Source organism: Pan paniscus, chromosome 1 (genome assembly GCF_029289425.2).
Source record: "Pan paniscus chromosome 1, NHGRI_mPanPan1-v2.0_pri, whole genome shotgun sequence".
NCBI classification, from domain to species: domain Eukaryota; kingdom Metazoa; phylum Chordata; class Mammalia; order Primates; family Hominidae; genus Pan; species Pan paniscus.
In genome coordinates, this window is record NC_073249.2 from 118,028,050 (window position 1) to 118,054,515 (window position 26,466).

General features: G+C 60.0%; 1 protein-coding gene across 4 annotated transcripts; it reads right to left on the reverse strand.

Annotated features, from left to right (window-relative positions):
- Nucleotides 1-228: 228 nt before the first annotated feature.
- CELSR2 (cadherin EGF LAG seven-pass G-type receptor 2) lies at nucleotides 229-26,444 on the reverse strand. 4 transcript variants are annotated; one of them, XM_034932786.4, is made up of 34 exons: nucleotides 22,587-26,444; nucleotides 16,882-17,529; nucleotides 14,701-14,923; nucleotides 14,335-14,450; nucleotides 14,067-14,155; nucleotides 13,519-13,676; nucleotides 12,994-13,157; nucleotides 12,696-12,821; nucleotides 12,186-12,352; nucleotides 11,598-11,885; nucleotides 11,335-11,509; nucleotides 10,954-11,095; nucleotides 10,652-10,772; nucleotides 10,046-10,229; nucleotides 9,768-9,869; nucleotides 8,338-8,432; nucleotides 7,920-8,129; nucleotides 7,216-7,399; nucleotides 6,972-7,100; nucleotides 6,690-6,870; nucleotides 6,389-6,556; nucleotides 6,160-6,286; nucleotides 5,847-6,047; nucleotides 5,380-5,554; nucleotides 4,941-5,053; nucleotides 4,684-4,763; nucleotides 4,468-4,594; nucleotides 4,258-4,380; nucleotides 3,575-3,702; nucleotides 3,252-3,340; nucleotides 2,953-3,147; nucleotides 2,644-2,814; nucleotides 2,310-2,544; nucleotides 229-1,958 (listed from the first exon to the last, which is right to left on the reverse strand). In XM_034932786.4, exons 1-34 carry the CDS (start codon nucleotides 25,900-25,902, stop codon nucleotides 1,931-1,933), a joined length of 8,778 nt encoding a protein of 2,925 aa, XP_034788677.3. In that variant the 5' UTR covers nucleotides 25,903-26,444; the 3' UTR covers nucleotides 229-1,930. The 4 variants fall into 4 exon arrangements, with proteins under 4 accessions (XP_034788677.3, XP_054970914.2, XP_034788678.3 ...); XM_055114939.2 differs by having other exon boundaries at nucleotides 229-1,564; nucleotides 22,587-26,171; XM_034932787.3 differs by having other exon boundaries at nucleotides 229-1,564; nucleotides 2,310-2,562; nucleotides 22,587-26,171.
- Nucleotides 26,445-26,466: the final 22 nt, after the last annotated feature.

Sequence of the window (26,466 nt, forward strand, 5' to 3'; positions counted from 1 at the left end):
TGTCTTCCTTGGAAATGCCAGGAAATGGGCTCTGTGCTGATCCAGCTATTTGGGAGCAGTGTCATGGACATAGGCAGAGGGACAGGCTTATCAGCCAGTGGTGTCTGAGTCTCCCGACCTCCCGGTGGGGCCTTCTGGGCCCTGCCGGCTCTTCTGTTTTCCAGAGACCAGACCTTCCTCCCTGTGGGAGGACAGGGTACCACACAGAAGCGGACAGTGACAGTGCTGTACCCGCACAGAACTAGTTTATTCAGTAGTATGGGGCATGAAAAAACAACAACAACAAAACGCTACCATATTTACAGCAACAACCAAACTGTACAATCTGATGGTTAGTATCAAGTTAGCATCCAGCATCTTTGTATTTTTTTAAGTCAAGTCATCAGTAGTAAAAACCAGTTAAATTTTTAACCCTTTGCAGGAATTGCTGAGGGGAGAAGACAGGGGGAGAATCCACAGCAGAAAAGCCAGAGGCTGGCCTCACAAATGAGAAACAGGAGCCTTTCTTTCCTGCCCACAGCCTCTTTTTCTAGCCACCTGCTCCAGAAGGAAAGTCAGTGACAAGTCTGGAATACATGCTTGGAGTAAATGGTGACTCAGATGAAAAGCAGTCGGCAAAACTGAGGAGAGGGGAGGAGAGGTGGGGAGATGATGGCCTGGGGCAAGGGGAAGGGCGTCAAGCCCCCAAGCCAGGGCTGCTGGGAACACCCAGCCTGTGATGGCCATATCAGACCCCCGGGACTGGACACGAACCCATCCCAACACAAAAAGCAAATAAATAAAACAAATATATTAACTCTCTCTTCACAGGGAGCTGGGGTGGAGTCAGGGAGAAAGAGGAACAGGACCTGGTCCTTTGAAGAAGAGAGCCAATTCCAAGAAGGGGTTAAAAATAGAACATGTCTCAGAGGCCACAGCAGGTTAGACAAAGTAGCATTTGTCTGATTTTGGGGGGTGGGGTGGGTGAGTGGACACCAGAACCCAGACTTGAAACCTGTGCTTGATTGAGCACCCTCAGGGCAGCCGAGCCAGCACTGTGTTTACTCTTCCTCCCCCACCCACACCACAGCAAAGAAGCGCAACTTAACACATGACTAGCCTGCCCGGGGCGCGGGGCGGGCAGGAAAAATGAAGCACTTTTGGGTCAGCAACTGAGCAAACACCTGGGCTGCCGCGCACGGCCAGAGTCCAGGAAAAGGAGAGGGGCTGGGGCTGCCCGACCCCCACCTGGGGGCACAGGCTCCCCTGAAAATGTGTTCATGCAGCATTTGGGGGTCCAGGGGCGCTGAGTCCTTCTGCCCCCTCACCGGACAGGGCTTTTCCAGTTCCTGGGAGAGGCAGCGCGGGCAGGAAGAGGCACACCCTTTGCCCTGGCCCCTCACCGTTCTGAGGCCTGCCCGGGTGCAGCCCGAAGGGTGTGAAGCCCTGGCTGCGTGTGGCTTTGTCCTTTCCTTTTGGTGATGGCGTATGAGGGGCAGGCCCCCCAGGAGTCCCTCTCCTCCCAGAGGCACAGCAGATGGGAAACTGAGGAGAGGCTGGGAAGCATCCTGGGAGGTCCTATCCTCTTTGGGAAGGGAAAGGGGAGTCAATTTCCAGCGTATAAAAAAAATGAATCCCTGAAGTCATGAAGAGTGGAGATCCTTTTTTAAATTCTTTTTTTCCTCTTTTCTGAAAAACTTTGTCTTGGAGATGTTGGCCCCAGGGGTCCAAAGTGCAGTGAGGGGAATGGTGGGGGGGGAGTTGGCACTAGATGGCCTTAGGTGGGGTGAGTACCCCTCCCGGCAAGGCCCAGGCTCCTCAGATGGACGTTTCGTCGCTGCTGCGGGCAGGCGATGGGGAGCGGGGCAGGATAAAGCACAAGACAGGAGCAGGGCATGAGTGCGGCTGGGGAAGGGAAGGGAGCCTCGGGCGTAGGAACCACGGCCCAGGGTTAATGCAGGAAGTTAAAGAAGAGAAATCTGGAGAGGCAGGAAAGGAAAGTGGCAGAAAAGGCAGACAGAGGGTTAGTTGAAACAGAGGAGAGAGTGAAAGCTTTCACCAGACGAAGGAAACAGGAAAGCACCCCCAGCTCCCCATCCTCCCGCACTCTGCCCTAGGCTGGGCTGCGCCGCGTAGAGCCTAGGAGGGGTGGCCCTCCCCGCAAGGCGCCATGGTTTGTGGGCACAGCATAGTAAGGGAGCTGGGCCAGTTCTGCCCATTTGTCCTCCAAATGCCATCCAGAGTCACCCAGGGAGGCCCAGAGGCAGCTCTGGGCCCAGGTGAGGCCTCCGAGGGGCTGCACCCCGTCCCGCCCACCCGGCCACACTCACTCGGAGCCTGACGAGTCCTCATCCACCGTGCCTGCCTTGATGCTCATGGCGATGGGCATCACCCCGTTCAGCTGCTCCTGGAGGCTCTGCCGGGGCGGTGGGCGGGGAGGGGGGCCGCCCCGGCTGCCCTCACTAGCGGAGGAGCCCCGGGAAGACCCTGTGCATTGCTCCAGGGGGAGCCGCAGGAGGCTGCTCTTCTCGCTGATGGTGGGCAGACACTTCTTCTTAAGGATGCCTGTGGGCCGGGGCGGGGCTGTGAGGTGCGGCCACAGGAGAATGTGAGGTATGAGGCTGCTGACTAGGGGAGCTCGGCAGCTGGGGGTGCCCCACTCACCTTTGTGAGGCTGGGCAGAAGAGCCTGGAAGGGGGCCTAGGGACCCCTCTCGAGACAGGGCATCTCCATTCTCCCGCAGCCGCTCCTCAGGGGCCCCGTTGCCACTACTCTCTTTTGCTGTGGTCCCAAAGTCTCCTGGCCAGGGGGCCTTGCCAGGCCCTGGGCCCCCATCTGGTGGGGAAAGGAAGTAGATGAGGCCCACAGAGGGCAGATAGCCAGGAGGCCACCACCCCAGTCCTGCTTCCCAAGAACCCCAGGCCCACTGTCCTCCCACTGGCCCCAAAGGCCACAGCCCCAGTGCTGGCCCACCCTTGGGAGTACTGTGCAGGGGCAGTCTCTCTGCTCCAGGCCCCAGCAGGCTATCCCAGCCCTGCTCTCCAGGGAAGGCGGCCTCCTCTTCCTCCTCCTCTTCTTCCTCCTCACTGTCTGATGAGTGGGTAGAGGCATAGGAGCCACTCTGGTCGTCTTCTAAGGACAGGTCACTGTCGGAGTCCGTGTCAGGATCTAGGAGGCCAGGGAGAGATCACAGCCAGCCCAGCCACCTCCACCCACCTTCAGTAAAAGCCAGCCAACTGCCCCGCTGGGCGGCCGGAGCGTTCTGTCCTCACCATGCTGCTGGTCTTGACCTTCCAGGAACAGGCTGCCTGGATCCCCCAGGCCAGGGGGCCCTTGGCCAGGGTTCAGTGTGGACTCCTCCCTAGGAAGACGAGACCATGCTGGAGGGGTCAGCCTGGCCCCTTGCCCAGGGTCCCAGTCTCTCCTCTCCCCTGGGATCCTGGTTCCTGCTGTGGGTCCCTTACAGCTTCTAATCCAAGCTGGCCCCCATGTCAGCCACAGTGTGTGCTCCTCAACTCCCAACAGCTGGTTGGCCTGGGTCCAGCATGCGTGGGCCCCTCCTCCCCTCCTCCACCCTCCCATCTCCGGGATTCACCTCAGCAAGAAGGGGATGTAGCTGGGCTGACTCTTGCCCGAGCGACTGGTGCTGTGCAGAGAGCCGGCCGAGTCTCTGTAGGGCTGGTACAGCCGCCCATCTGCGTAGGGGCTGGGGCAGTTGTAGGACTAGGCAGGGAACAGAGAGGTCAGTAAGTGGGGAGTGGGATGGCTGGCCCCAGGCTGGGAAGAAGGAGGGTGGTGGGAACTTGCCCTAAGTTCCACCTTCCACATGCTCAGGTCTGAAAGAGAGGGCCCTGCTTCTCCGCTGTCCCCATATTGAGGCCTGGCAGTGGTCACAGCTCTGCCACAGCTGTGCTACCCCTGCATGCCCCCAGGGATCCTGGACTCACTATATAATGGCTCTGTAAAAGATGAGACCGGAAATTGTCTCCTGAGAGCACCTTGGGAGACAGAAAATTTACTAAAATTCATGAGAGATTCTCAGGTGCAAGGCACTTATTACCTGATTATCTGTCTCAGCCCCATCTCCCTCAAGTCAAAATCCTACACACCCTTTCCAACATTTCCTCCCCAGGCCGAACATAGCATTTCACCTCCCTTTCCACCTTCCAGGAAGGGATGGAGAAAAGAGAAAGGGGAGTGGGGCCAAAAGTACAGGCTCACTGGCCCTCCTACCTCTCCCTCCCTTCACCACCCTCCTGAGACCCCTGGCTCCCTCACCGAGGTCAGGGTGGACTTGGTGGTCAGAGCAGGGTCAGGGCTGGGCTTGCGGCTGCAGGCAAGCTTGAGTGCTTTCCGGACCTCCTTGCTAAGCACCACATAGGAGAGGAAGATGAAGGGGCCCTGGCAGGCAAGAGGCAGCAACTGTCTGTGCATATTCAGGCATCCACAGCCCAGGTGCCTCCCTTCTCCACAGGCTGGGCCAGGTACCTGGATGCAATTGCAGGTAGCAAAGAGGTAGTGGAAGAGGAGGGTGTCGCTGTTGACAGAGAGCAGTGCCAGCAGCCACGTGGCGCTCAGCAGCAGGAGGACGGCGAAGGAGGGCTGCAGGCCCGAGCTGGGGATAGGGACAGGCCATGAGTCTGGCCATGAGACCTCCCATGCTGGTGCCTGCCCATGGCCCAGGTGCCCCAACCCTATACTCACACAGGACCTTTCTTCTCAAAGCCCTGCCGCTGGGCAGCACAGGAGGCCCGGGCCGCCAGGATGTACAGGAAGACACTCATCTAGGCAGGGGCAGAGGGCATGGGGTGCTCAGCGGGAACAAACAGCTTCCACCCAGCCCACAGGGCCCCGTGGCCTCAGCTGTTCCTAAAGGGAGTCCTGAGGACACGCGGCCCCAGCAGCAGGAGGACAGCAAAGGAGGGCCACAGGTGACACCCAACCCACCTGCTAGCACTCACCGAGACGGCAAAGGCCACCGGGCCAGCAAAACTCCAGATGAGCGTGTCATAGATGGAGAGCCAGCAGAAGTCAGGGTTCCCATAGCCCTCGGGGTCCAGGCCCACGGCTAGCCCTGGAGCATGGAGATAGACGGGAGCAGTGGAGGCGTGATGAGGGGCCTGGGAAGTAGGGCTGCAGGCAGGTGGGCTCACAGAGCCAGGCATGAAGCATGGAAAAGGGTTCTGCCCACCATCGGCCCCTACCGATCTCCCCAGGATAAGGCAGTGACGCCTGGGTGGTGGCTGCAGAGTCTGGGTTAAACCAGAGGGACACCTGTGAATAAGGTGGCCTGGGGCATGGGGATATGGGGCCTCAGGGCCTGTATGTGGGTGGAGAGAACATGGCACAAAGGTGGACCCAGGGATGTGGGACCCCAAGACTGGGAATGAGTGGGAGTACCTGTGATGAAGGCAGGCACGCCCCAGCCCAGCATGTAGTAGAAGCGCATGGGGCCGGTGTTGACATCGCGCACCTCAGTGAGTGCCCGGTACAGGTGCAAGGCCTCCAGCAGAGCCCAGGAAAAGGTGCAGAGGTACAGGAAGTGCAGCAGGATGGCAATGACTGTGCAGGCAAACTGAGGGCCCAGGCCAGGGCAGGTCAGTGACCGGGGCCCGCCCAGAGCACAGGCTCTGCTTCGGGTCAGGCATGGAGGAGGGCCTGGGTGTTGGGAACTGCTTCCAGGGAAGCCTGGGCCAGAGGCAGGTGCTGGGGGATCCCGGGGGAGCCAGAGAAGAGGAAACCCTGGGCCAGGTGCTGCACTAGGCACCTTATTAGAGTTCATGGTGCAGGAGCAGGGGTTGCCAGTGGGGGCTGGGGAGGCGGCCTGAGAAGGTGGGGACAGTTTCTGGGCAGTAGGAGCATCTTACAGGGAGGTCAGCCTGGTTGATTCCCAGGAGGAAGACCAGCTGAGCCAGGCCCAGGGCAGCTGTCAGGTTACGTCGGATGCCGTGTTGGTTGGAGCGCAGGATACGCAAGAGAGTGAGGAAGAAGAAGGTGAGCAGAAGGGCAGCCAAGGTGACACCTAGAGCCACGTATGTCAGTGTCTTCAGTGGCAGGATCTCCCCATTCTGCAGAGTAGGTGGCAGGGGGCCAGGGAATTAGGAAGGGCAGGACCTGAGCACCCAGCCCCGTGCCCTGGGTGCCCACCCACGGCTCTGCAGCTGCCCCTGTGGGCCCGACCTCCCGCCGAGAAACGTCCATGAGCACAGCGAAGCTCGTCATGTGGTTGCACTGGCAGCTGACGTGGCTCTCATTGCGGAAGACGACTTCACAGCCTCTGGCCGACCAGCCACCTGTGCCACTGACCCTGTGTGAGGAAGTCAGGGTCAGGGAGACAAGGAGAGTGAGGCATGCAGGGGCCTGGACTTTCAGCCCGAAGCCTGAGGGGGCGAGGGCAGTGCAGGCTCACAGGATTGAATGGTTCCAGAAGACACAGATGGGCTTGGTCCGCTCCTCTGTCTCCAGCAGGCGGAACTGCACCGTGACGGGTTTGTCCAGGGCCCGGGGCAGAAGCTCCTCATCATCATGGACGCTGATGCTCACCACGGGTGTGTTGATGATCGGGCGTTTGGGGACTCTGATGTGGGGCAGTCAGGTGCACAGTCACCACGGCAGTCACATGACTGGGGAGACGCCCCTGACCCCCTCCATGCCTCAGCACTCACCGCCCGACCCACACCCCTACCCACACCTGTCCCCTAGCTGCTGACCTCAAGCTGCGCTTGTCAGGGTCATAGTTATGAGGCAGTAGCCCGGCCAGGGTGCGGTAGATGATGACGCTGGCCACAGCCTCACCCTGGCTCAGCTCCGGGTGCCGTCGCTGTCGCCGTGCCAGCTCCTCTGGCTCCTGGGCCTCTCCGGGGCCTGCAGGCCTGACCACGGGGGGCGTCTCTGGGAGGGGACACTGTCACACTTAGCTGGGCCCTGCTCTCTGTGGAGTCTGCACAGACACTGGGGTCCAGCTCCCAACTCAATCCATGGCCACCACTGACCTCTGAAGACAGACTCAGGCAGAATGACTGTTGTCTCAAGGTCCGGGGGCTGCTCCCCACGCAGGGCCTCGTAGCGGGGCAGCTTGGCCCCAGCAAAGTTCCCTTTGTCCAAGCGCACTACGGAGATGACTAAGGAAGGGGATGGTCACAGATCGGACCTGTGAGGCAGGCAGGACCCCGGCACAGCCGCTCTTGTCGGGGACTCCCTCCACAAACCCCTCCCCAACCCAGGCACCAGCCTTACCAATGTTGGGTGTGACGATGGTGAAGGGGCTTAGGTAGGTGTGCCGCATGTTCTGGGCCAGGGCACTGGCGTAGGCCTCATAGTGCTGGAGCAGCCAGGCGGTGCCACCCTCTGTCTGCTGGATCAGCTCCCAGTGCCGCTTGTTGGCTGTGTCCAGGAGGGCGCTGCCCACCCGCAGCAGATTCTGGGGTGGGCAAGGTCATGGTGGGTGTGCTCACAACCCACACCTGACATCCCCACCATGGAGCCCCGGCCTGTGCCCGGGCCAGTCCCTGCTCCCCACCAGGCCCCTCCCTCTGTGCTCACTGTTGCCTCCCCTGAAATGCTCCTGGACCGCACTGCCCACTCAGGTCACTGGATGCTCTGCCCCTAAGCCCTCCTCCTCATTCTCTACATAAGAGCTTCCCAGCCCTGTGCCTGGACCCACACAGATGTCCTGAGATGCTGCTTCCTCCCAGCCCATGGTACCACAGGCAGGCCTCTGCTCTGGGTCAGACCATGCCCCAACACACATATGTTACTATGAGAAGGGTTGGGAAGAGGGCTGGGCCAGGGGTCACAGGGTTTCATGGAGGCCTCCTGCCAGCAGGGAGCTCCTTGTAGGTGGGATGGGAGGGCCCCCTCTGCCCCCCAGGTTGCCATGAGCAGGCTCACTCACCATGACCCCTATCTAACCAGCCAGCCCTGCATCCTCCAAGCCCCACCTCAGTGAAGTGCACGTCCTGTGTGGCAGACAGCCCAAAGCCCCGCTGGGCGCTCTCGTGGGCCAGCAGCCGCGTGGCCAGCTGGTAGGCCACCTTGACGTCGCTGCCGAAGTAGCCAGCTGTGTGCTGCGTGGCGTTGCGCAGGAGCAGGGCTAGCTGCTGGGAGCGCCCTGAGTCTAGGCCTGACTCATTCCGCTGTAGCCGCTCAGCCTAGACAGGACGGAGCGGAGGAGCAGGAGTGAGGGCAGGAACTCTGGAGCAAAAGGACCTCAGGAGGGGAGAGACGGCCTCTCCAGCTGGGAGCCCAGGAACACGCAGGCTGGAATTCCAGAAGCCCCGTTCTCAAAGATGGGAGTGGGGGCAAGTGAGACTCAGGACGAAGGACAGGGAAAAGATGGAGATGAGGGGGTTCACTTACGAAGCCCTTCAGTTCTGAGAAGGTGATGGATGTGCAGTTGAAGAGGTTTGGGGGGAGCCACCCCCTGTGCTCATCACAGTGGCGCACAGCAGTCCCTGGGGGAAGGAAGCCAAAAGGGCCGGCCTCAGGGAGACACACAGGAAGCCCCTGAGACTGGCTGAGAGGTTCTGCTGGAGGCCAGCACCTCATGGGCCGGGGACAGTAACTAGCAAACAAGGGCCCTGGTGAAACAGGAAGACAGGTATGTAGAACACCAGGGCCAAAAATCTCCGCAAGATCAGTCCACACATGGGCTCTAGGGGAACAGAGCATACGACCTCCTTGAGCCCCCATCCTGCCTGTCTCCAGCCACCACTTTGTGCTCTCCGCCACTTCCTGCCTATGAACCTGCTCATTGCCAGTCCAGGACCAGCGCCAGCCCCCATCCTGGGCTGGGTGTCCTGGGTCAGCAGCCAACACCCCCTACTCCCCAGACTGTCTGCCTTTGTGGTGGCGTAACTCCAGGACTCGGTGGTGAGCTGACGATTGGAACCCTGCATGATTCATCTTTGAATCTCTAGCACAGCCCTATGCCAAGCACAGTGCAGGTTTTTCAGCATTTTTGTTAAGAGTCCAAGATGTGGGCTGGGCACGGTGGCTCACGCCTGTAATCTCGGCACTTTGGGAGGCCGAGGCGGGCTGATCACAAGGTCAAGAGATCGAGACCATCCTGGCCAAAATGGTGAAACCCTGTCTCTACTAAAAAAATATAAAAAATTAGCTGGGCATGGTAGCACACGCCTGTAGTACCAGCTACTCGGAAGGCTGAGGTAGGAGAATCGCTTGAACCTGTGAGGTGGAGGTTGCAGAGAGCCGAGATCATGCCACTGCATTGTAGCCTGATGACAGAGCGAGACTCCGTCTCAAAAAAAAAAAAAAAGTCCAAAATGTGGTGGGGTGCAGTGGCTCACGCCTGTAATCCCAGCACTTTGGGAGGCCGAGGCAGGCGGATCATGAGGTCAGGAGTTCGAGACCAGACTGGCCAACATGGTGAAACCCTGTCTCTACTAAAAATACAAAAAAAAAAAAAAAAAAAAATTAGCCAGGTGTGGTGGCGGCCAGAGGCTTAGGCAGGAAAATTGCTTGAACCTGGGAGGCAGAGGTTGCAGTGAGCGGAGATCACGCCACTGCACACCAGCCTGGGTGACAGTGACAGACTCTGTCCCAGAAAAAAAACCAAACCAAAACAAAACAAAACAGTCCAAGATGTAGTCACACCTGGGCAACATGGGGAAGGGGGAATGTGAGCCAAGGAAGATGGGAAATGAAATCCCAGGACCTGGAGGCCAGAAATTGGGGTCCCCGGATCTTCAGCCAGGAGCTTCCTGCCCTCATCCCACTAATAGCAGAGGCCATGTCCTCGATATCACATCGGGGCCTCCAACACCTACCAAAGGAGCCTTTGGGACAGGGAGCAGCAGCAGGCAGCCCGAAGCGGGTACGGGGCCACCAGATCCCAGCCTCAATCGCTCGTGGGCAGCTGTCATAATTCACTGCGGGGAAGAGCACATGGTCACCCAGGAGCAGCTCTCCCTCTGCTGTCCTGCCCAGGCTCCCCAGCCCTCCCTAGGCCTCCCCAGGCCTGCAACCAGCCCCTTCCTGGCTTTCCTGGGGTGCAGGTGCCTAGCACACTGTGAGGAGGGCTGCCCACCCATCCCAGGAGCCCCACCTTCACAGCCATTGGTGGTGACCTCAGCAAAAGGGTTGTCACAGCGGTCACACTGACGCCCGATGACACCTGGCTTGCATGGACACTGGCCATCCTCAGGGTCACAGACTCTGGACAAGGAGCCTGTGGGGTAGCAGTCACACAAGAGGCAGGTGGGGCTGCCTGGGGGCCGGTAGTGGTTCTCCTGAGAAAGGAGGGAAGAACGGTGTCACTGGCCAGGCTCTCTTCCCAGGATGCTCATGGGTCCTCTCAGCTGTGGCCTCTGTGGAGAGGGTCCCGACCTCAGGTCCCCTCAGGAGCAGTATTCAAAATAATTAACACTAGCAATGCTTTGGAGTTGAGCCCATCAGCGAGATGTCACAGAATCAGAACAGGCTGCAAACCACCACCACACCAGGCCAGAGCTCATGGGTTACACATTGGCCCAGGGTCCCCCTGCGCCTCAGACACATGAAGGTAAGCAGCCAACTGCCCTGCCTGTGAGAGCAAAGGCACAAGGCCCTCAGCTCTACAGGAAGACCCATCCCTACAGCCTGCCCTCTAGGGCCCAGGAGATGTGGACAGAGGCCCAAGTGGCCACAGTGGAGGCTTGCTTGGGGCTGTCACCTTGCAGTGGCACTCGCCGCTTGTCTTGTTGCAGTCTGGGTCAAAGCCTTTGCTGACATCACAGTTGCATGGGCCACATGTGGGATGTCCCCACCAGCCACGGGGACAAGGCTGGTCAATCCTGCAGAGAGGGACCCAGGTAGGCATGAGCTCCCCCTGCCACTCCCACCTAACCTAGGTGAGCCCTATGTGGCCCTTCTGACCCTGGCTGTGGATCAGCCAGGCTTTCGGGGCTCTGAGGGACATACCAGAGAGAAGCAGCAGCCACTGGGACCTGCTGCCACATGCCCTGGTCTGCTTACCTGGTCTCACAGTATGGCCCAAGGTAATTTGGGGGACACTCGCAGGTATAGCCATGGGGGGCACTGGGCTTGCGGGTACACACAGACTGGTGCTCACACGGGTTCAGGTCACACACATTAGTACAGTTGTCACCATAGTAACCTGGGACCAGAAGGACCAGAGAGGCTCATTCCCCCACCCTCCCCTGGCACCATCTTCCATCAAACCCTTCATCTGTTTCTTTCCACATAGCATCCTATCAGCTGGCTATGGCTTTGTTGTATAGGCAACTAAGACTCAGAGAGGTGGTGTGATGCCCCATGCCCCAGGTCACACAGCAGAGCCAGCATGTGGCCCCAGGCACCTGATAACTTGCCCGTTGCCCTGGATCCTTAGCATACCTGGATCACAGCTGCAGGAATAGCTGTCCCAGTCGTTGCTGCAATAGCTGTTAGCAGGACACGGGTTTGAGTCACAAGGGTCAGGCAGGCTACAGCCTTGCTCCACGTTGATGCTCTCTCCATGGCTGGGATCCAGGCTGTTAACCCCCTCTGGCGTATCGCTCACCCGCACACCCTGGGAGGGACAGGAGCAGTGTTGCCCTCAGTGGAGCGGGGCTGCAGGTGGTGGGGGAGGGGATGGGAGGGCAGGGCAGGACACTCACCTGCAAACAGCCCCGAAAGCCACGGGCCACACCGCCGGCTGGCCCAGGTATTCCGCCCACTGTTATGTTGCTCAGGTGCAGACCATGCAGCCGGGGGCCCAGGTTGCCCTCTGCTCTCTGCTGCCCATAATCGAAGGACAGAATGGCATGGCCGGGCCCCCCGCTGGCTCCCAGTGCCAGCTGTGCATGGTGCCAGTCACCGTCATTGGCCCGGCCTGGCTCCAGACGGAGAGAGGAGGCCTGAAGCCCTGTACCCTCCACGCTCAGCATCACGTGGCCCTCTTGTAGCTGACACCAGGAGGAAAGAAAACAGGGTCAGCAGACGGCCTTAATCACTGTTCTCCAGCTCACAGTTCCCCTTTCTGGACCATCAAACCCATCCTGCTGCCCAGCTGAGGCCATAGAGAGGAAAGCGTATTTATTTCCCTCAGGCCCAACAGGTGGCAGCATTGACCTTCCCAACGGATCCAGCGGCCTCTATATGTCCCCACCCCTGCCCAGGACCTGCCCAGCCACTTCTGTCCAGCCCCCTAGAGGCTACCAGGGCCCTATGGCCAGGCCAGGGCCAGCCGCCCTTCCATGGATCACCTGTAGGGTGATGGTGCTGCGCCCCCTGGTGATGGCCTGCAGCAGGACACCGTCGGCCTGGCGCGTGCGGAACATGAGGCTGAGGTGCCAGGGTTGGGAGATGGGCAGCGAGAGGCCATGCCAGGCCACCAGGCTGCTGCCCAGGAAGTGCTGTGGATTGGCCATTTCTGGGGAGGCAGGAAAAGGCAGACTGTGACGGGTGGAGCCTCAGAGGGCCCTGGGGGTGTGATGCTCAGCGGTGGCGGCTGCATGGGAGGCAGAGCCCACTCCCCTCATCAGCCCCGCACTCCAAAGTGCGTACCTGCCGTGGGACCGCCCCACGCTGTGCCCAGGCCTGCCTCTGACTGGCCCCTTTGTCTCCTGTGTTGCCCTTTCAGGGCTCTGCCCAGACACGCTTTTCCACCCACAGCCCGGCTCAGCAGAGCCCTGCCCAGTGCCTGCCCCAACCCTGCCAGTTCCCAGACTGTTGATGGCACCCAGGCTGTGGCCTCTAACAGCCGCCCCTCCTACCCTGGGCGCAGCTCTTGCCCCCGAAGCCCAGGGGGCACTCGCAGCTGAACGCGTCCCACTGGTTCACGCAAGTGCCCCCATTGTGGCAAGTGTTGCTGTCACACACGTTCTTCTTGGCAGGGCAGCCTGGAATGGAGAGAAGGCAGCTCAGTGGACCTGAGCTGGGGCTCTAAAGAGAAAGCCTGTGGCAGCAGTTAGAGAGGCCTCTGAGACCCTCCATTCTGGCATCCTCACACCAGGCACAGCCCCTCCTCTCAGCACTGGGATCCCAGCCTGGCTCCACCCCGGGCCCCCATACCAGGCACAGTGCCATTGTTGGCAATGAAGTCAGCCATGTCTATGTGCCGGCTGTCCACCTGCAGGTTCCGCATGCAGCCCACGAACTGCCGCATTCGGACTGGGAAGCTCTCGGGCAGGTCAGGCACCCCGCCTAGTAGCAGGGGCCCCGTCAGATCCAGAGACCTGGGGGAGCAAAGATGGTGGCGGCACAAGGGAGGGCTGGGAGCTTCCGGTCCTCCGCTCGCTCTGCCGCCAGGCCAGAGACAGGAACGGCGTAGGCAGGTGTCCAAGAGGCCCTGCAGAGCAGTGCTCAGGAAGGGCGTCACCCCTACCTGGAACTGTTCTTGTCGAACACTCAGCCCCCTCCCCAGACTGCCCCACAGGGCCTTGCTCTGATTCCCCAGTCTTGACCCCATCCCCAGGGCTGAGCAGGGGCTAAGAGAGGCAAAGGGAGAGAGACCCCAAAAGCCCACCCTCTCCACCTTCCCTCCCTGCCTGGCCCTGCCCTCACTTCACCCCATCCCTGGCCCTTTGCCCTGCTCACTTCTTGCTGCCACCCTGGGTGCCCTGGGCAGCACAGGAGTAGTTGCCCAGGACAGATCCGAAGCGCAAGGCCACTCCTGTGTCACAGCCATCCACGGTCACCACAGCCACCTTCTGCTCTGATGGGCCCTGTGGGAGCCCTGTCTGACCCAACAGTGGCTGTGGACAGGAAAGAGCAGAGAAGGGGGACACTGAGTACAGAGCCCACTAGGTTCATGGCCAGCACACACTGGGTGCCTCTGTGTGCACCCACACGCCCAGACACAAGTACACACATGCATATACACACACGTGTGCTCACGTGGTTTATGCATTTAACTACCTTCCTCAGTGTCCAAGTTTGCGGCTGCCTAGTGGAACAGAGAGCATCGAGCAGTGCCCAGTGGGGTGGGAATGCCCAGCAAGGTGGCACCTTCCCAGCCGCTCCCTTCCTCTCAGCCAGAAATGCCCTGACCAGCCCACCCAAGCCTGGAGGCAATGCCACTCAGGGCTGGGTAAGCACCTGAGGCAAGAACAGAACCCCCAACCCTCTGTGCCCTCCACACCCACCTTATTGTAGTATTTCAGCTGCACTGTATGCCACTGGCCATCACTGACTCCTCCGGGCACGAATGGGGACACCGTGGTGGTTGACTCCCCTGGGGAAAGGACCAGGTGAGCTGGAATGCCTGACGAGGGCTAGGAATGGCAGGGTTTGGGGTGCCAGTGGCTGGGGCTGGGCCCAGATTTGGCTGATAGAGTATGTGGCTTGGGGTCAGGGGCTGGAAGACTTGGGGCCTTTGGAAGATGGGCAAGGATGGGGGGCAACTGTGATCACCTGCAGAGAAGGTGAGCTGGACCTGCTCCTGGATCACCTCGAGGGCCACAAAGTCATGCTTCTCATTGAAACGCCCATTGTACAACAGCAACCCGTCGCGCTCCTTTGTAGCGAACCTGAACAGGAGTTGGGGATGGGGGCAGGGAATGGGGTACCCACCTGGATGCCAGCACCCCCGCCACCTAACCAGCGCAGGGGAGGGAGATCTGCTGGCAGAACCACAGGCAACTCCAAGAGCAGACCTGGCTCTGCCGGCAGCCTGCTCCACGCTCTTTCACTGCCTGACCTCTTACTTCAACCACAGAACAGGAGGCACCTCAGACGCCCACCAGGCCCACTCCCCACCCCCAGTGCCCAGCCACTCACGAGAGGGCCAGGGTGAAGTGGAAACGCTGGCGCAGGCCGCGAAAGGTGATGAAGGAGTGGGCGGGGAAGCTGCGCGTGGTCACCTGGCAGTAGGGCTTCTCGAAGTCTCCAGATGGGCAATCGCACTTGAAACCGCCCACCAGCAGGTTGACACAGGTGCCCCCATTCTTGCAGACACCCGGGGTGCAACGGCCTGAGCGAGCACTCACCTCACAGTGCTCACCTGGACAAGAGGAAAGGCAGGTGAGTACCAAGTACCTGAGGACAGGAGGGGAACTGAGACCCCCCCACAACCCAGCGATAGCTCCCATGGCCTCCCGTGACCCTCGTAATACTCCCCAAACCTCCCAGGCATCCCCACTTCCTCTCGTGTGCCATCTTCTCTGAGACCTATGGTCCCCAGCCCTTCATGGGCACCCTGTTTGGCTCACTGAGCCGCTCTCGCCACAGCTCCACGCACTGCTCCCCTGCAAGTTCCTCGGAGTTCCCAGCACCTTCCCTGCCCCATTTGGGTTTCATAAGCACAGGCCTGCTGGGACGCTTGGTTGTAAGGCCCGGATCCCGGGAGCCTTCGATGTCACACTATCAAGCACGCCTGGGGGTGTCCTGGCCCCCAAGAGGGTAAATGTGCACAAGCAGATGGGCCTGCAGGACAGCGGGAGGGCTGGGAGCCTCTCTCCTCCCTCCTTCCCACTGGTGCTTTTGTCCCTCTCAGGCACTGAGATCAGTTTCCCTCCCTGGGGATGGGACCAGGCTTCCACTTAGATTTGTCTGGGTTATGGAAGAGTATGAGAGAGAAGCTGGGGAGCCCCCAGGAATGGGGCAGAGGACTCCCACCTTGAGCCCTGGGGTCCAGACTAAGGACCTCTGTGCACCTGGGACATGCTGAGAGTGGGAAACTGAGCCCTGAGAGCAGACAAGAATTCAACAGAGGAGCTGAAAACTCCAACATCAGATGGGAAAATCCACCCTTCTCTCCCTCCCCATTCCCAGATTCTAGAGATAGGTTCTCAGCTCCTGTGCCTAGTGACTGGCTCTTGTTTCCATGGAAACTGTTGTTCGCCTGCTCTAACCCCCCCCTCCCAACCCCCCCACCATCCTCCTGGACAAAGACTTCTCTCCCCTCCCCCAAGCCCGTCCCTCCCCTTCCCCCCACCCCTAGCAGCAGCAGAGAGAAGTCAAGTCTGGCAAGTTCTGGGCAGGAAGATGCAGCGGGGAAGGAGGGGGGCCTGCCTATGGCTGCTGGCAGAGCCAGTGGGCATGGCCCTGGAGGACAAGGAGCAGGGCCTGGGCATCTAGGAAGGAAAGGCCCACAGGGAAGGGGAGCAGGGGGTGTCCTAAGACACAGGAGCCTGAAGGGAGGGGTCAGGAGCATAGAGCAGAGACAGTGAGCATCCCAGGGAGCAGGATGTGTAAAGACCTTGGCTGACAGGCCAACAGGGAAGCCGCCAAGCCAGGATCCTCTTTTACCAGCAGCTGGGCAGAGGTGGAGCCATTCTGCCCAGGACCATACAGGTGCAATGGTTTTCTGGAGCACCCCATCTCAGAACTCAACCCCCTCCAGTTCCCCCAGCTCTTCTGTGTCTTCCCCTTAATGCCTGGGGAGAAAAGTACTTGCTGCAGCTCAGAAAAGGAACTCGCTCAGCGGGGGAGAGACCAGGTTCTAGGCCCAGCCTCACCTCTAAACCGGGTGTGATGAGACCAGGAGCAAGTCACCCAATCTCAGCGTTCCCTTAAATCAAGGCCAACACCTTCCATGCCACCAGCTGTTTCCAAGTATCAAATTAATTACATTAATCCTCACAACCAACTTATGACCTAAGTACGGTCATTATCTCCATTTCAAATAACTGAGGGCCAGAAAGGTTAAGTAACTTGTTCAAGGTCACACAGCTACTAGCGGCAAAGCTGATACATGAACACAGGCCGACTGGCTCTGGAGCCAGCTCTGCCCGCAATGGCACTGCCTGTGTGTCCTGTGCACAGCAGGGAGAAGCACTCCTTGCACTGCCTTCCTCAGCGGGGTGCTGTCAGGGAGCAGGCCGGATTTATGACCTCTCAGTGTAGCTGCACCTCACTCGGGAAGAGAATGAGGCAGCCGCCAGCATTTGTCCTGATTTGTGCCTGCACCACACAGTCAGCCTTCCAGGGCTGGCCCATGAGTCCCCTCCCTTGGCTCACCCGTGTAGCCATCACGACAGAGGCAGGTGTAGCCGCCCTCGCGGCTGCGGCAGCGCCCGTGGGGGCCACAGGGCCGCGAGTAGCAGAGGTCCACCTCGGTCTCGCAGTAGTCACCCGTGAAGCCGGGCGGGCAGCGGCAGCGCAGCCCTCCAACGGGGTGGATGGGCCGGAAGAGCACGGAGGAGGAGGCGATGAAGGGCGCGGAGGAGTCGAAGCGCAGCACCGACACGCAGCGCATGTAGTTCTCGCAGGGCTCCCGCAGGCAGATGTTGTCGTCGAAGGGCAGCACGCGCTGTGCCGAGATGGCCGTCAGCAGGCTGCGGTTGAGGTATAGGCGCTCCTGCAGGTCCTCAGAGGGCAGGAAGGGCGGCCCGCCCCCGGGCCCTGGCGGCTGGCCCACCGACAGGCTCACATTGAGGATGTGGCCCCCGGGGGCGTCGGTGTCCCGCTGTACGTTGAAGACCACCACGTGGTCCGGTGGCGTGGCCAGCGTGGCGGCCACCGCCTGGATGAAGAGGCCTAGCAGTGGTGACAGGAAGCGCTCGGGTGACATGTCCTCCAGGCGCAGCGTGATGCTGTGGGTAAGCATCTCATCGGTGATGATGGTCACACGCAGCGCGCACTGGGCGGTCACGCTGTGTACGCCGTCTGTGGAGAGGGACACAGTCAGGACCCAGCCTGCGGCTGCAATTCAGCCTGCATATTCCTGCACCACCCACCAAGAAAGGCTCTCCTTTCCAACTGGCATAAGGGTGCTGAGCCAGGTATGTCACGTGTGGGCCAATCACTCCTTCGGGGCTCAGGGGATGAGATTTGCAGTTCTCTTTGCATCCTTTCTCAAAACCTTCTGTCGCTGATGCACGGCACACCTCTTAATGTTTGTGCACCTTTCCCTGCCCAAGCCACGGCTCCTGCACCCTTCCCCCAGAGTCTGCGCTGCCTGCGCGGGAACCCTATGTTGTCTTTTTCATACTTTTCTACAGGGCCCAGAGCATCCTGAGACCCACAAAAATCATCCCGCTGCCCCCTCAGCCTCTACACCTCAACACCACGATAATCGCAACCATGGCTGTGTTCCCCACTCCCCCACAGCAGCAGGGAGTTGGCGGGGGGGGGGGGGCGGGTAAACTGGGTCAGTGGGCCACCTAGTCCCCCTCCCACTGAGCCCCATGGCTGCTTGGGCGCGCAGACCTGCTATCCCCATGGCAACATCCAACACAAAGCATTCTTCCCGCCCAACTCTCTGGGCTGCTGTGGGTAGCCTGGGGGGACCCCACCCCAGGAAATCCAGCTGAGCCACGTTAACCAGTGACAACATCACCCACTGCCCCATGCTGGAGACAGGGTGAGTCGGGGTGGGGGACCGGAAGGCAGAGATAGAAGGGCCTGGGCAGCTCTCCACTCTGAGACCCCAGAGCCCCACTGAGTCAGTCTCTTCTCTGGTCCTAGGGCCTCTAGCTACTCATCACCCACTTGGCTCAAGCATTACACCCAAATGCCTGCTATGCCCCCAGGCAACACACTCACTTATAAACAGCTAAGCACTAAAACACACTTGCTGGTGTCTCACTCCACCCACACACCCTAAGCCCAGAAATACCATACACACCTGAATGCACATACACATGGGAATGAATTTTATTTAGCTAAAAAATGAAAGCTGGGGGCCTGGAGAAGGAGGAAATGGCTTTACAGGGCAATAAGGGATAGTCTTTTTTTTTTTTTTTTTTTTTTTTTTTTAAGAGACAGACTCTCTGTCGCCTACGCTGGAGAGCAGTGGCACGATCATAGCTCACTGTAGCCTCGAACTCCTGGGCTCAAGCGATCCTCCCACCTCAACCTCCCAAATAGCTGAGACCACAGGTGCTCACAACTATGCCTGGCTAATTTTTGTTTGTGTGTAGAGATGGGGTCTTGCTATGTTGTCCAGGCTGGTCTCAAATTCCTGGCCTCAAGTGATCCTCCATCTCAGCCTTCTAGAGCACTGGGATTACAGGGATGAGCTACTGGCATATTCATATTTGTATTTATTACAATGCCTTACACATAGTAGGTGTTCAGAAAACACTGAGATGTGGATGGCAATCTATTCAGTCTCCACAAAGAATAAACGGACTTTAAAACATAGCAGGGGGCCGGGCGCAGTGGCTCACGCCTGTAGTCCCAGAACTTTGGGAGGCTGAGGCGGGTGCATCACGAGGTCAGGAGTTCGAGATCAGACTGACCAACATGGTGAAACCCCGTCTCTACTAAAAATACAAAAATTAGTTGGGCGTGGTGGTGGGTGCCTGTAATCTCAGCTACTCAGGAGGTCCCAGCTACTCAGGAGGCTGAGGCAGGAGAATTGCTTGAACCCAGGAGGCAGAGGTTGCAGTGAGCCGAGATCGCGCCATTGTACTCCAGCCTGGGTGACAGAGCGAGACTCTGTCCCAAACAAACAAACAAACAAAACCACATAGCGGGGGGAGCCCAACTAGATATAAAAAGCAAATGCTTACCCTAGCAGTAATGGGGCAGGAGCCCATGTTTCTGGGGTGGGGTGGGAGTAGGCAAGGGACATGGGAACAAATTCTGCATCTGTGTTGTACCTACTTGCGGTGGCTGACTGTACCAGCGGTGGCTCAGCTGAAGCCGGGAAGGCTGAAAGCAGACCCCCATCTCAGCCATGTCCTCAGCCGACTGCCCACCTACCCTCCAGCCTCATCACTTGCTTATTCTCACTAGCTCTCACCAGCAAGCCTGCTTGTCATCACCCACTTCTGTTCCTCCTGCTCTCGTCTCAAAGCTGCTGCACAGGCTGTTCCTTCCCACCCAGACACCAGCCCACAGTCCTCTGAGTCTTCTAACCTGCCCTAGCTCACCTGCTCCAGGAAGCCTGCCCAGATTTATGTCATCAGGCTCTACTTTCCTCTCTGTTTCAGACTTCCCCGCACCAGGATGCTCAGCTGGCACAGAGCTCTTGTATACCTGGTATATCTGCCTAATGATTCCTTGACGGGATATTCCCTCCAGGCAGAAAGCAGCCCAAGACTCCACACACAGTGCCCATAACTGATTAAGAGAGGAGAGGGGGCAACCAAGGCCATGGAGCGGGAGAAACTTTGCCACCCCTCAGCCCTGGGAACAAACACTTCTCCCTGTGTCCCCCACCGCCATCGTCTTAGGCCCCGCCTGGGCCCCTCTCCCAGCATGTCTCTGTTGCTTCCCATCTGGTCCACCATCTGTGGCCACCTGCCCCCTCTGCTGTTGTCCCCCATCCCCAACAGTCAACCCACTGCTCTCTCCTTTCTATATCACCCTCCCCTGCCTTGACCTAGGTCACCCCTCAGGTGCAAAGGCAGGATGGGAACAGGGGTGGGGAGTACGTTGCCTGAGCTGTCTTCCTGGACAGAAAAGAAACAGCTGGGATGGCCTCTGACCCCAGGAAATGCCACCTGTGTCCCAAGCTTAGCCAGGCACACCTGGAAAAGTGCCAGGTCCCGGTCAGCCTCCCAGCCTCTCTTCCCCTGGCAGATGTGCCAGTGGAGACTGGAGGCCAAGAGGGCTCTGCTGTTCTGGGAGCTGCCCAGACCATGGACAGGAGCTGCTGCGTGTCTGAGCAGAGGAAGAAAGAGGTGAGGAGAATTCAGCCTCCAGGGGAGCCATCGGCCCAGGCTGGGGCAGCTGCAGCCATAGGGAAGAGAGTGGAGGCACAAACACGGAGACCAAACAGGGGAAGACAAAGCCTCAGGAGAGGAGCCAGCAATGGGCAAGTGGGAGAGCCGGAGAGCCACAGGAGCAGGGAGAGGGCACCGGAGAGAGGCAGTGCTGCAGGGCTCCGCATGGGCAGGGGCGGGAAAGAAAGAAGAGACAAAGAACAAGAGGAGGAAAACAAAGGGGCAGTGGGAGTCAGCTCCCCCTCACCCCGGCCTCCCTGAACTTTGGGGTTGCCGTGGTGACTGCCTCCAAGGGTCAGGGCCGAAGGGAGAGGGTGGGGCCAGAGCTGCCGGGCCAGGAGGAGCCGTCCTGGATGTTGCCCCGAGCCTTCTCTAGACTAGGGAACCAAGGTCTGGGGCTCTGCCCTGGTGGGAGACCGAAGGCTTAATGGGGGCGCTTCTCTGCCAGTGCCTGGCCACGCTCACCAAAGGCAGGCTGGGTGTGGAGGACCAGAGGGAGAGGCCCTCCTTCCCACCTCCTTCCCACTTGTCTCAAGTGCCCAGGCACAGTTGAGGACACAGGAGCTCCAGCCTCCCTCTTCCGCCTCCTGGAGGGGAAACTGAAGTCTCAGGAGGCTCAGAACCTCAGCCACAGTCCCTGAAAAGCTCCTGCTTCCTGGTTCCTGTGGCTACTTTGAGGGGTGGGGCAGGGAGGCATCTGTCCAGCAAGGACCCTGAGTGAGGCCACGCCCTGACTCTGGCATACCCCTCCTTCCCCTTCAGGCCACACTCCCTGGGGTGGGAGTAGGGGCCTGCCAGCCTCTTCTTTTCCTCCCTTCCCTGATGGATTTGAAGGCTGCCTAGAGGGGATGTGACCTGATCCACCCCTAGGGTGCAGCTAACAGCATCCCCTCATGAGGGTCTCAGTTGTTCCCAGGCTTGGGGAAGGCACTCAGCAACTTGGGTGTGGTCTTCTCCCTGCTGCTACCTCTGGCTCCCCACAGCTGATAAAAAAAGACAGAATACTGTCACCAACCCCCTCCAACTCTCCTCCCCCAGCCCTGCTGTCCAGGGAGTCTGTAGGCTGAGTGCTTGGCCAAGCAGCAGGAATGCCCCAGCCTGGGTTCGGGCCAGGCTCCCACGCCCTGGGACTCTGTTCTCTCCTCAGATAAGGTGCCTTGGGGTCTCTGCCCTCAAAGCTCACCAGTCCACTGGCCTGTCCTGGTCCCTACACTCCATTCCTGGAGCTTGGGCTGGTCACAGCTAGCAGGAAAGGAAGGCCTGGCACCCTAAGAACAGCCCATGAGGTGGCAAGGGGGGCCCACGAGGCCTCAGCCTGCCCCCCAGCTTCATTGCAGCCCCTCCTCCAAGCCAGACCCGAACCACGGACTCTGAAAGTGGGGTCTGTTTGGACAGACAATGAGCTCTGGCCTCACTTCCTGTGGGAGCTCTGAAGGGGGAGCCAGGCCAGGCTCTTTCTGCCTGGAGGGAAAAGAATGCACTAGACAAAGTCCATGTCAGCCGATTCTGCAGCTCAGCCAGGAGGCAAAAGGGGCCAGAAGAGGACTACAGGGTCCTGACCCCTGGGTGGCGGCAGCCCTGTGCTCCCGTGGTCCCCAGCTCTGCCAAAGGCTGTGTGAGACTGCAGGAATATCTTGATGGGGGTGAAGGGGCCCTGGCCTCGCCTCCTCTCCTGCGCCACAGTCCTCTCTGCCCTTCCCCCAGCTCTCCTGGCCCCCCAGGCTTCCACGCGCCTTTTTTCACAATTCTTGGCAGCCATAGCCGGGGCAGCCTCACAACACTTCCCCGACCACGTCACAGGCTGGTAGACAGTGGGGGCAGCCAACCGAAGCAGCCCAGCCCAGCCCAGCAGAAGGTGGGGCCTGCACCAGCCGCCAGGGTTCCTGGGGCTTCTTCCCAAGCTGGCTCTTGCCCCTCCTGCTCTGTGCCAGGCACTGGGCAGGGAGGTGGGTCTGTAGCTGCTTCCTGGATCGCACCCTACCTCCAGTGGCTGCCCAGACCATCCCCGCGAGCTACCCCCACCCCAGCGCCACCTGGGCCCTTCCTTACCTGACACCAGCACGCTCATGATGGCCTCCAGAGGCCGGTTGTTGTCCAGTGCGCGGCTTAGCTTCAGCTCACCCGTGGAGGCATTGAGCAGGACCAGGCTGAGTTCATTTCCCCGCTCAAAGCTGTAAGTCAGACTATCTGAGATATCAGGGTCATGGGCAGGTACTCGGCCAATGGCACCCCCAGGGAAGCTGCTTGAGCGATTGGTGACATAGTTGTTGAAAAGGATCTCAAAGTTGCCCAGCACTGGTGGGTTGTCATTGCGGTCAAGGAGGCGGACGTGGACTGTAGCCCGGCTCACCAGAGGAGCTGACGTGGCCTGGATGACCAGGACGTACTCAGGCCGGTCCTCGTAGTCTAAGTCTACCAGGGCTGTCAGCTCCCCGGAGAAGATGTCCAGCTGGAAGACCTCAGGGATGTTGCCCTCCACAATCTGGTACATAATCTGGGCATTGGTGCCTTCATCGGGGTCAGTGGCTGTGACCCGGGCCACGGCTAGCCCAATGGGGCTGTTCTCTTCCACAAACACATCAAACTCATCCTGCTCAAAGACAGGGGGATTGTCATTCACATCCAACACAGTGACTGTCACTTCCATAGGTGTGCGGGCTGGGGGCATCCCCTTGTCCACTGCATATGCCCGCAAGACATACTGGGCCACGTTCTCTCGATCCAGCCTCCGTAGCGTTCGCACGATGCCTGACGTGGACTCAACAATAAAGTCACCGTCTCCATCGTCGCCTCCTTGGAAGGTGTAGAAGACCCTGCCATTAAGTCCAGAATCACGATCAGTGGCTGAGATCTGCAGGACGCTAGTGAAGGGTGACACATCCTCATAGACACTGCCCTGGTAGGAGTCTCGCAGGAACTGAGGGGCATTGTCATTCACGTCGTTCACCAGGATCTCCAGGTAGGTGGTGTCGGACTTCTGGGGAATGCCATTGTCCCGAGCAGTAATGGCCAGGGTGTAAGACACTTGGTCTTCGTAGTCCAGCTCAGCCTGGGTGGTGACAGCCCCCGTGTCTGCATCGATGCGGAACTGGGGGATGCTGTCCTCCATGAAGTAGGTGATGCGGGCATTCTCACCTGTGTCCTCATCCGTGGCGCTGATCAGCACCACCGTGGTGCCTGCCGGCCGGTCCTCATTAACATTCACTGTATAGTGGGAGCTCTGAAAGACAGGACGATGGGTGTTGGCGTCGGTGACATTCACCACAATCTGTGCCGTGTCCTGCCGAGTGCCATCGGAGGCGGTAACAGCCAACACATACTGCCGCTCAAGTTTGTAGTCCAGTGGCAGGGCAAGGGATACCAGCCCACCACCACTTTGGCTGGTGATGGAGAAGCGGTTTCGAGTATTGCCACTGGTGATCTGGTAGGTGATGACACTATGAGCATCACGGTCCACAGCTGACACCGTCACCACGCTGGTGCCCACAGCTGCATCCTCATTGAGCCGCACTGTGTACTCTGGTTGGGTAAAGGTTGGATTGTTGTCGTTGACATCCAGGACAGTCACGCTGACACTGGCCGAGGCAGTGAGTGCTGGAGTGCCATGGTCTCGAGCTTCTACCCCAAAGCTGTAGAAATCAACTTCCTCCCGGTCCAGTTCAGCAGCCACAGAGATCCAGCCTGTGCCATTGTTGATGGTGAAGGGGAAGTCATGTCCCACCCCAGCAAGGCGGTATTCCAGGCGGGCATTGTCACCAGCATCAGCGTCGATAGCCTGGACATGGAGAACCAGGTAGCCTAAGGGGACGCTCTCCAGGACAGTAGCCTGGAAAGGGGTGCTGACGAAGATGGGGGCATTGTCGTTGATATCCAGGACCTGTACTGTCACCAAGCCAGAGACATTAGAGAGTGGGGGACGGCCACCATCCTGTGCTCGCACCCGTAGGGTGTACTCCTTGGTCGTCTCATAGTCAAGAGGGCTCACCACATCCAGAGCTCCAGTCTGGGCATCCAGATAAAACTGTCCCCGAGCATTGCCACTCATGATGCTATAGTGCACCAGGGCATTGCTCCCCTTGTCTCGATCCGAGGCTGTGACTCGGAGTACTGGGGCCCCTGGAGTCACATCCTCCCTCACCTGGACCACATAGCGCTTCTCACTAAACTGGGGGGCATTATCATTGTCATCCTCCACAGAAAGGAAAACAGCGGCTGTGGTACTCCGAGGACCCGGGTCCCGACCCTGGTCACTTGCCTCTACCGTCAACTGGTAGGATTCCACCTCTTCCCGATCCACAGGGCCACGGGTTCGGATCACCCCAGAGCGAGGGTCGATCTCAAAGACTTCAGAGGGGCTGCCCCCAGACCCCTCCAGCAGGCGGTACAGAATATTGGCATTGGGAGGGGCATCACCATCCGTGGCCCTGACAGTGAGCACCTCATAGCCAACCTCCAGGTTCTCCCTGAGGCTCTCCTTGTACTCCTGCTGCTCGAACACAGGGTCATGGTCATTGGTGTCAGTAACCAAGATGGTGAGTGTAGCCAGGGCACTTCGTCGGGGCATGCCGTGGTCCTGCGCCGTGACCCTGAAGACGTGGGTGCTCTTGGTCTCACGATCCAGCTCCTCGGCTGTGGTTACTGCACCAGTGACTGGGTCCAGGGAGAAGAACTGGTTGGAGCGGCTATCAAAGAGGGCATCCATGGTGTACTCCAGTCGACCTGCCTCACCCTCGTCCGGGTCGATGGCCCTCAGGGATGCAACAGGGGTGCCTGCTGGCTGGTTCTCCGGCACTGTGGCCTGGTAGCTGGGGGGCTGGAACTGGGGGGCTGTATTTACATTCCTTTTCCGACGCCCACCCAGGGACTCTTCTGGTGACCCTTCCCCTGCCCTGAGCCCGGGGGCCTGTGCCAGCTTGCAGGACTGGCATCTGAGCCGTGGAGCCTTTAAGCACGGGTGCTCCTCGGGCAGTGTGAGCTTGCCCTGTGGGGAAAGGTGGCCTCCAATGCCCAGGAGGCGACAGCTCCAGGGGCAGCCTTCAGGAGCTGGTGGTAGGGGAATATGGGCCCCGGATTCTGGACACCAAACCCTCAGGCCATCGTGGTGGGGTACCAGGTGGCCAGTCAGCTCAGTGCCCGCATCCCTGCAGCGGCTGGTGTAGAGCCAGAGGTTCGACGCTGAGGATGGACACAGCCAGCCCATGGGGGCGCAGGCCCCCAAAGAGCCTCGTCCCCTGGACCCCAAGGAACGACAGGGCCCCACTTGGTCTCCCAATAGTGGCGGCGGCAGCAGCAGCAGCAACAGCAGCAGCAGCGGCGGCGGCGGCGGCGGCGTTGGGAGGGGGGCGCCGGTGGCCGGGCTCCGCATCTCTCCCAGCTCCCGGCCGGCGGCCGGGTCAACGGCGGCGGCGGCTCCTCCTCCGGCTCCTGCCGGCCCCGCCGCGCCTCATGCCCGGGCCAGGGCGCCAGTCCCCGGGGGCCTCCCGTGCGCCCCGCGGGGCCTGCGTCTGGATGGCTCGGCGGGACCCCGCGCTGCACCCTCCGACGAGCCCGGGCTCCCACCGCCCCCTGAGCCAGACCCGCTCCCGGGTCACCCTGAGCACCGCGGGCTGCCGCCGCGCCTCCACCTGCGCTCCGGGCACTCACCACCTGCGCCCGGGGGCCCCGCGGCGCCCCTGGCCTTGCCGGGCCCCGGGTTCCGGAGCCGGGGTGCCCCCTCCGCCCCTATGGGATCGCCCACCTGCGCCCGCGTAGCCGTGCGCCCCGACCCCGGCCCGGCCCCGGCGGCCCCCGACGGTCCCGCGCCGCCCGCTCGCGCCCCGCGTCCCCGCCGCGGCTGCTGCCTGTCGCCGCGGCCCCGGGCCCAGCCCCGCGCTCCCTCGCCTCCCCGGCGGGCGGGCGAGCTCTGCAGAGTCGCGGCGGCGGCTCATTA

Coding starts and splice junctions, on each gene's coding strand:
- CELSR2 (XM_034932778.3), bottom strand. CDS start 25,902: ATGCGGAGCCCGGCCACCGGCGCCCCCCTCCCAACGCCGCCGCCGCCG. Junction 14,156..14,334: donor CCAGCTCACCTTCTCTGCAG/GTGATCACAGTT, acceptor TCCTTTCCCCAG/GGGAGTCAACCACCACGGTG. Junction 7,400..7,919: donor AGGACGTGCACTTCACTGAG/GTGGGGCTTGGA, acceptor TGCCCACCCCAG/AATCTGCTGCGGGTGGGCAG.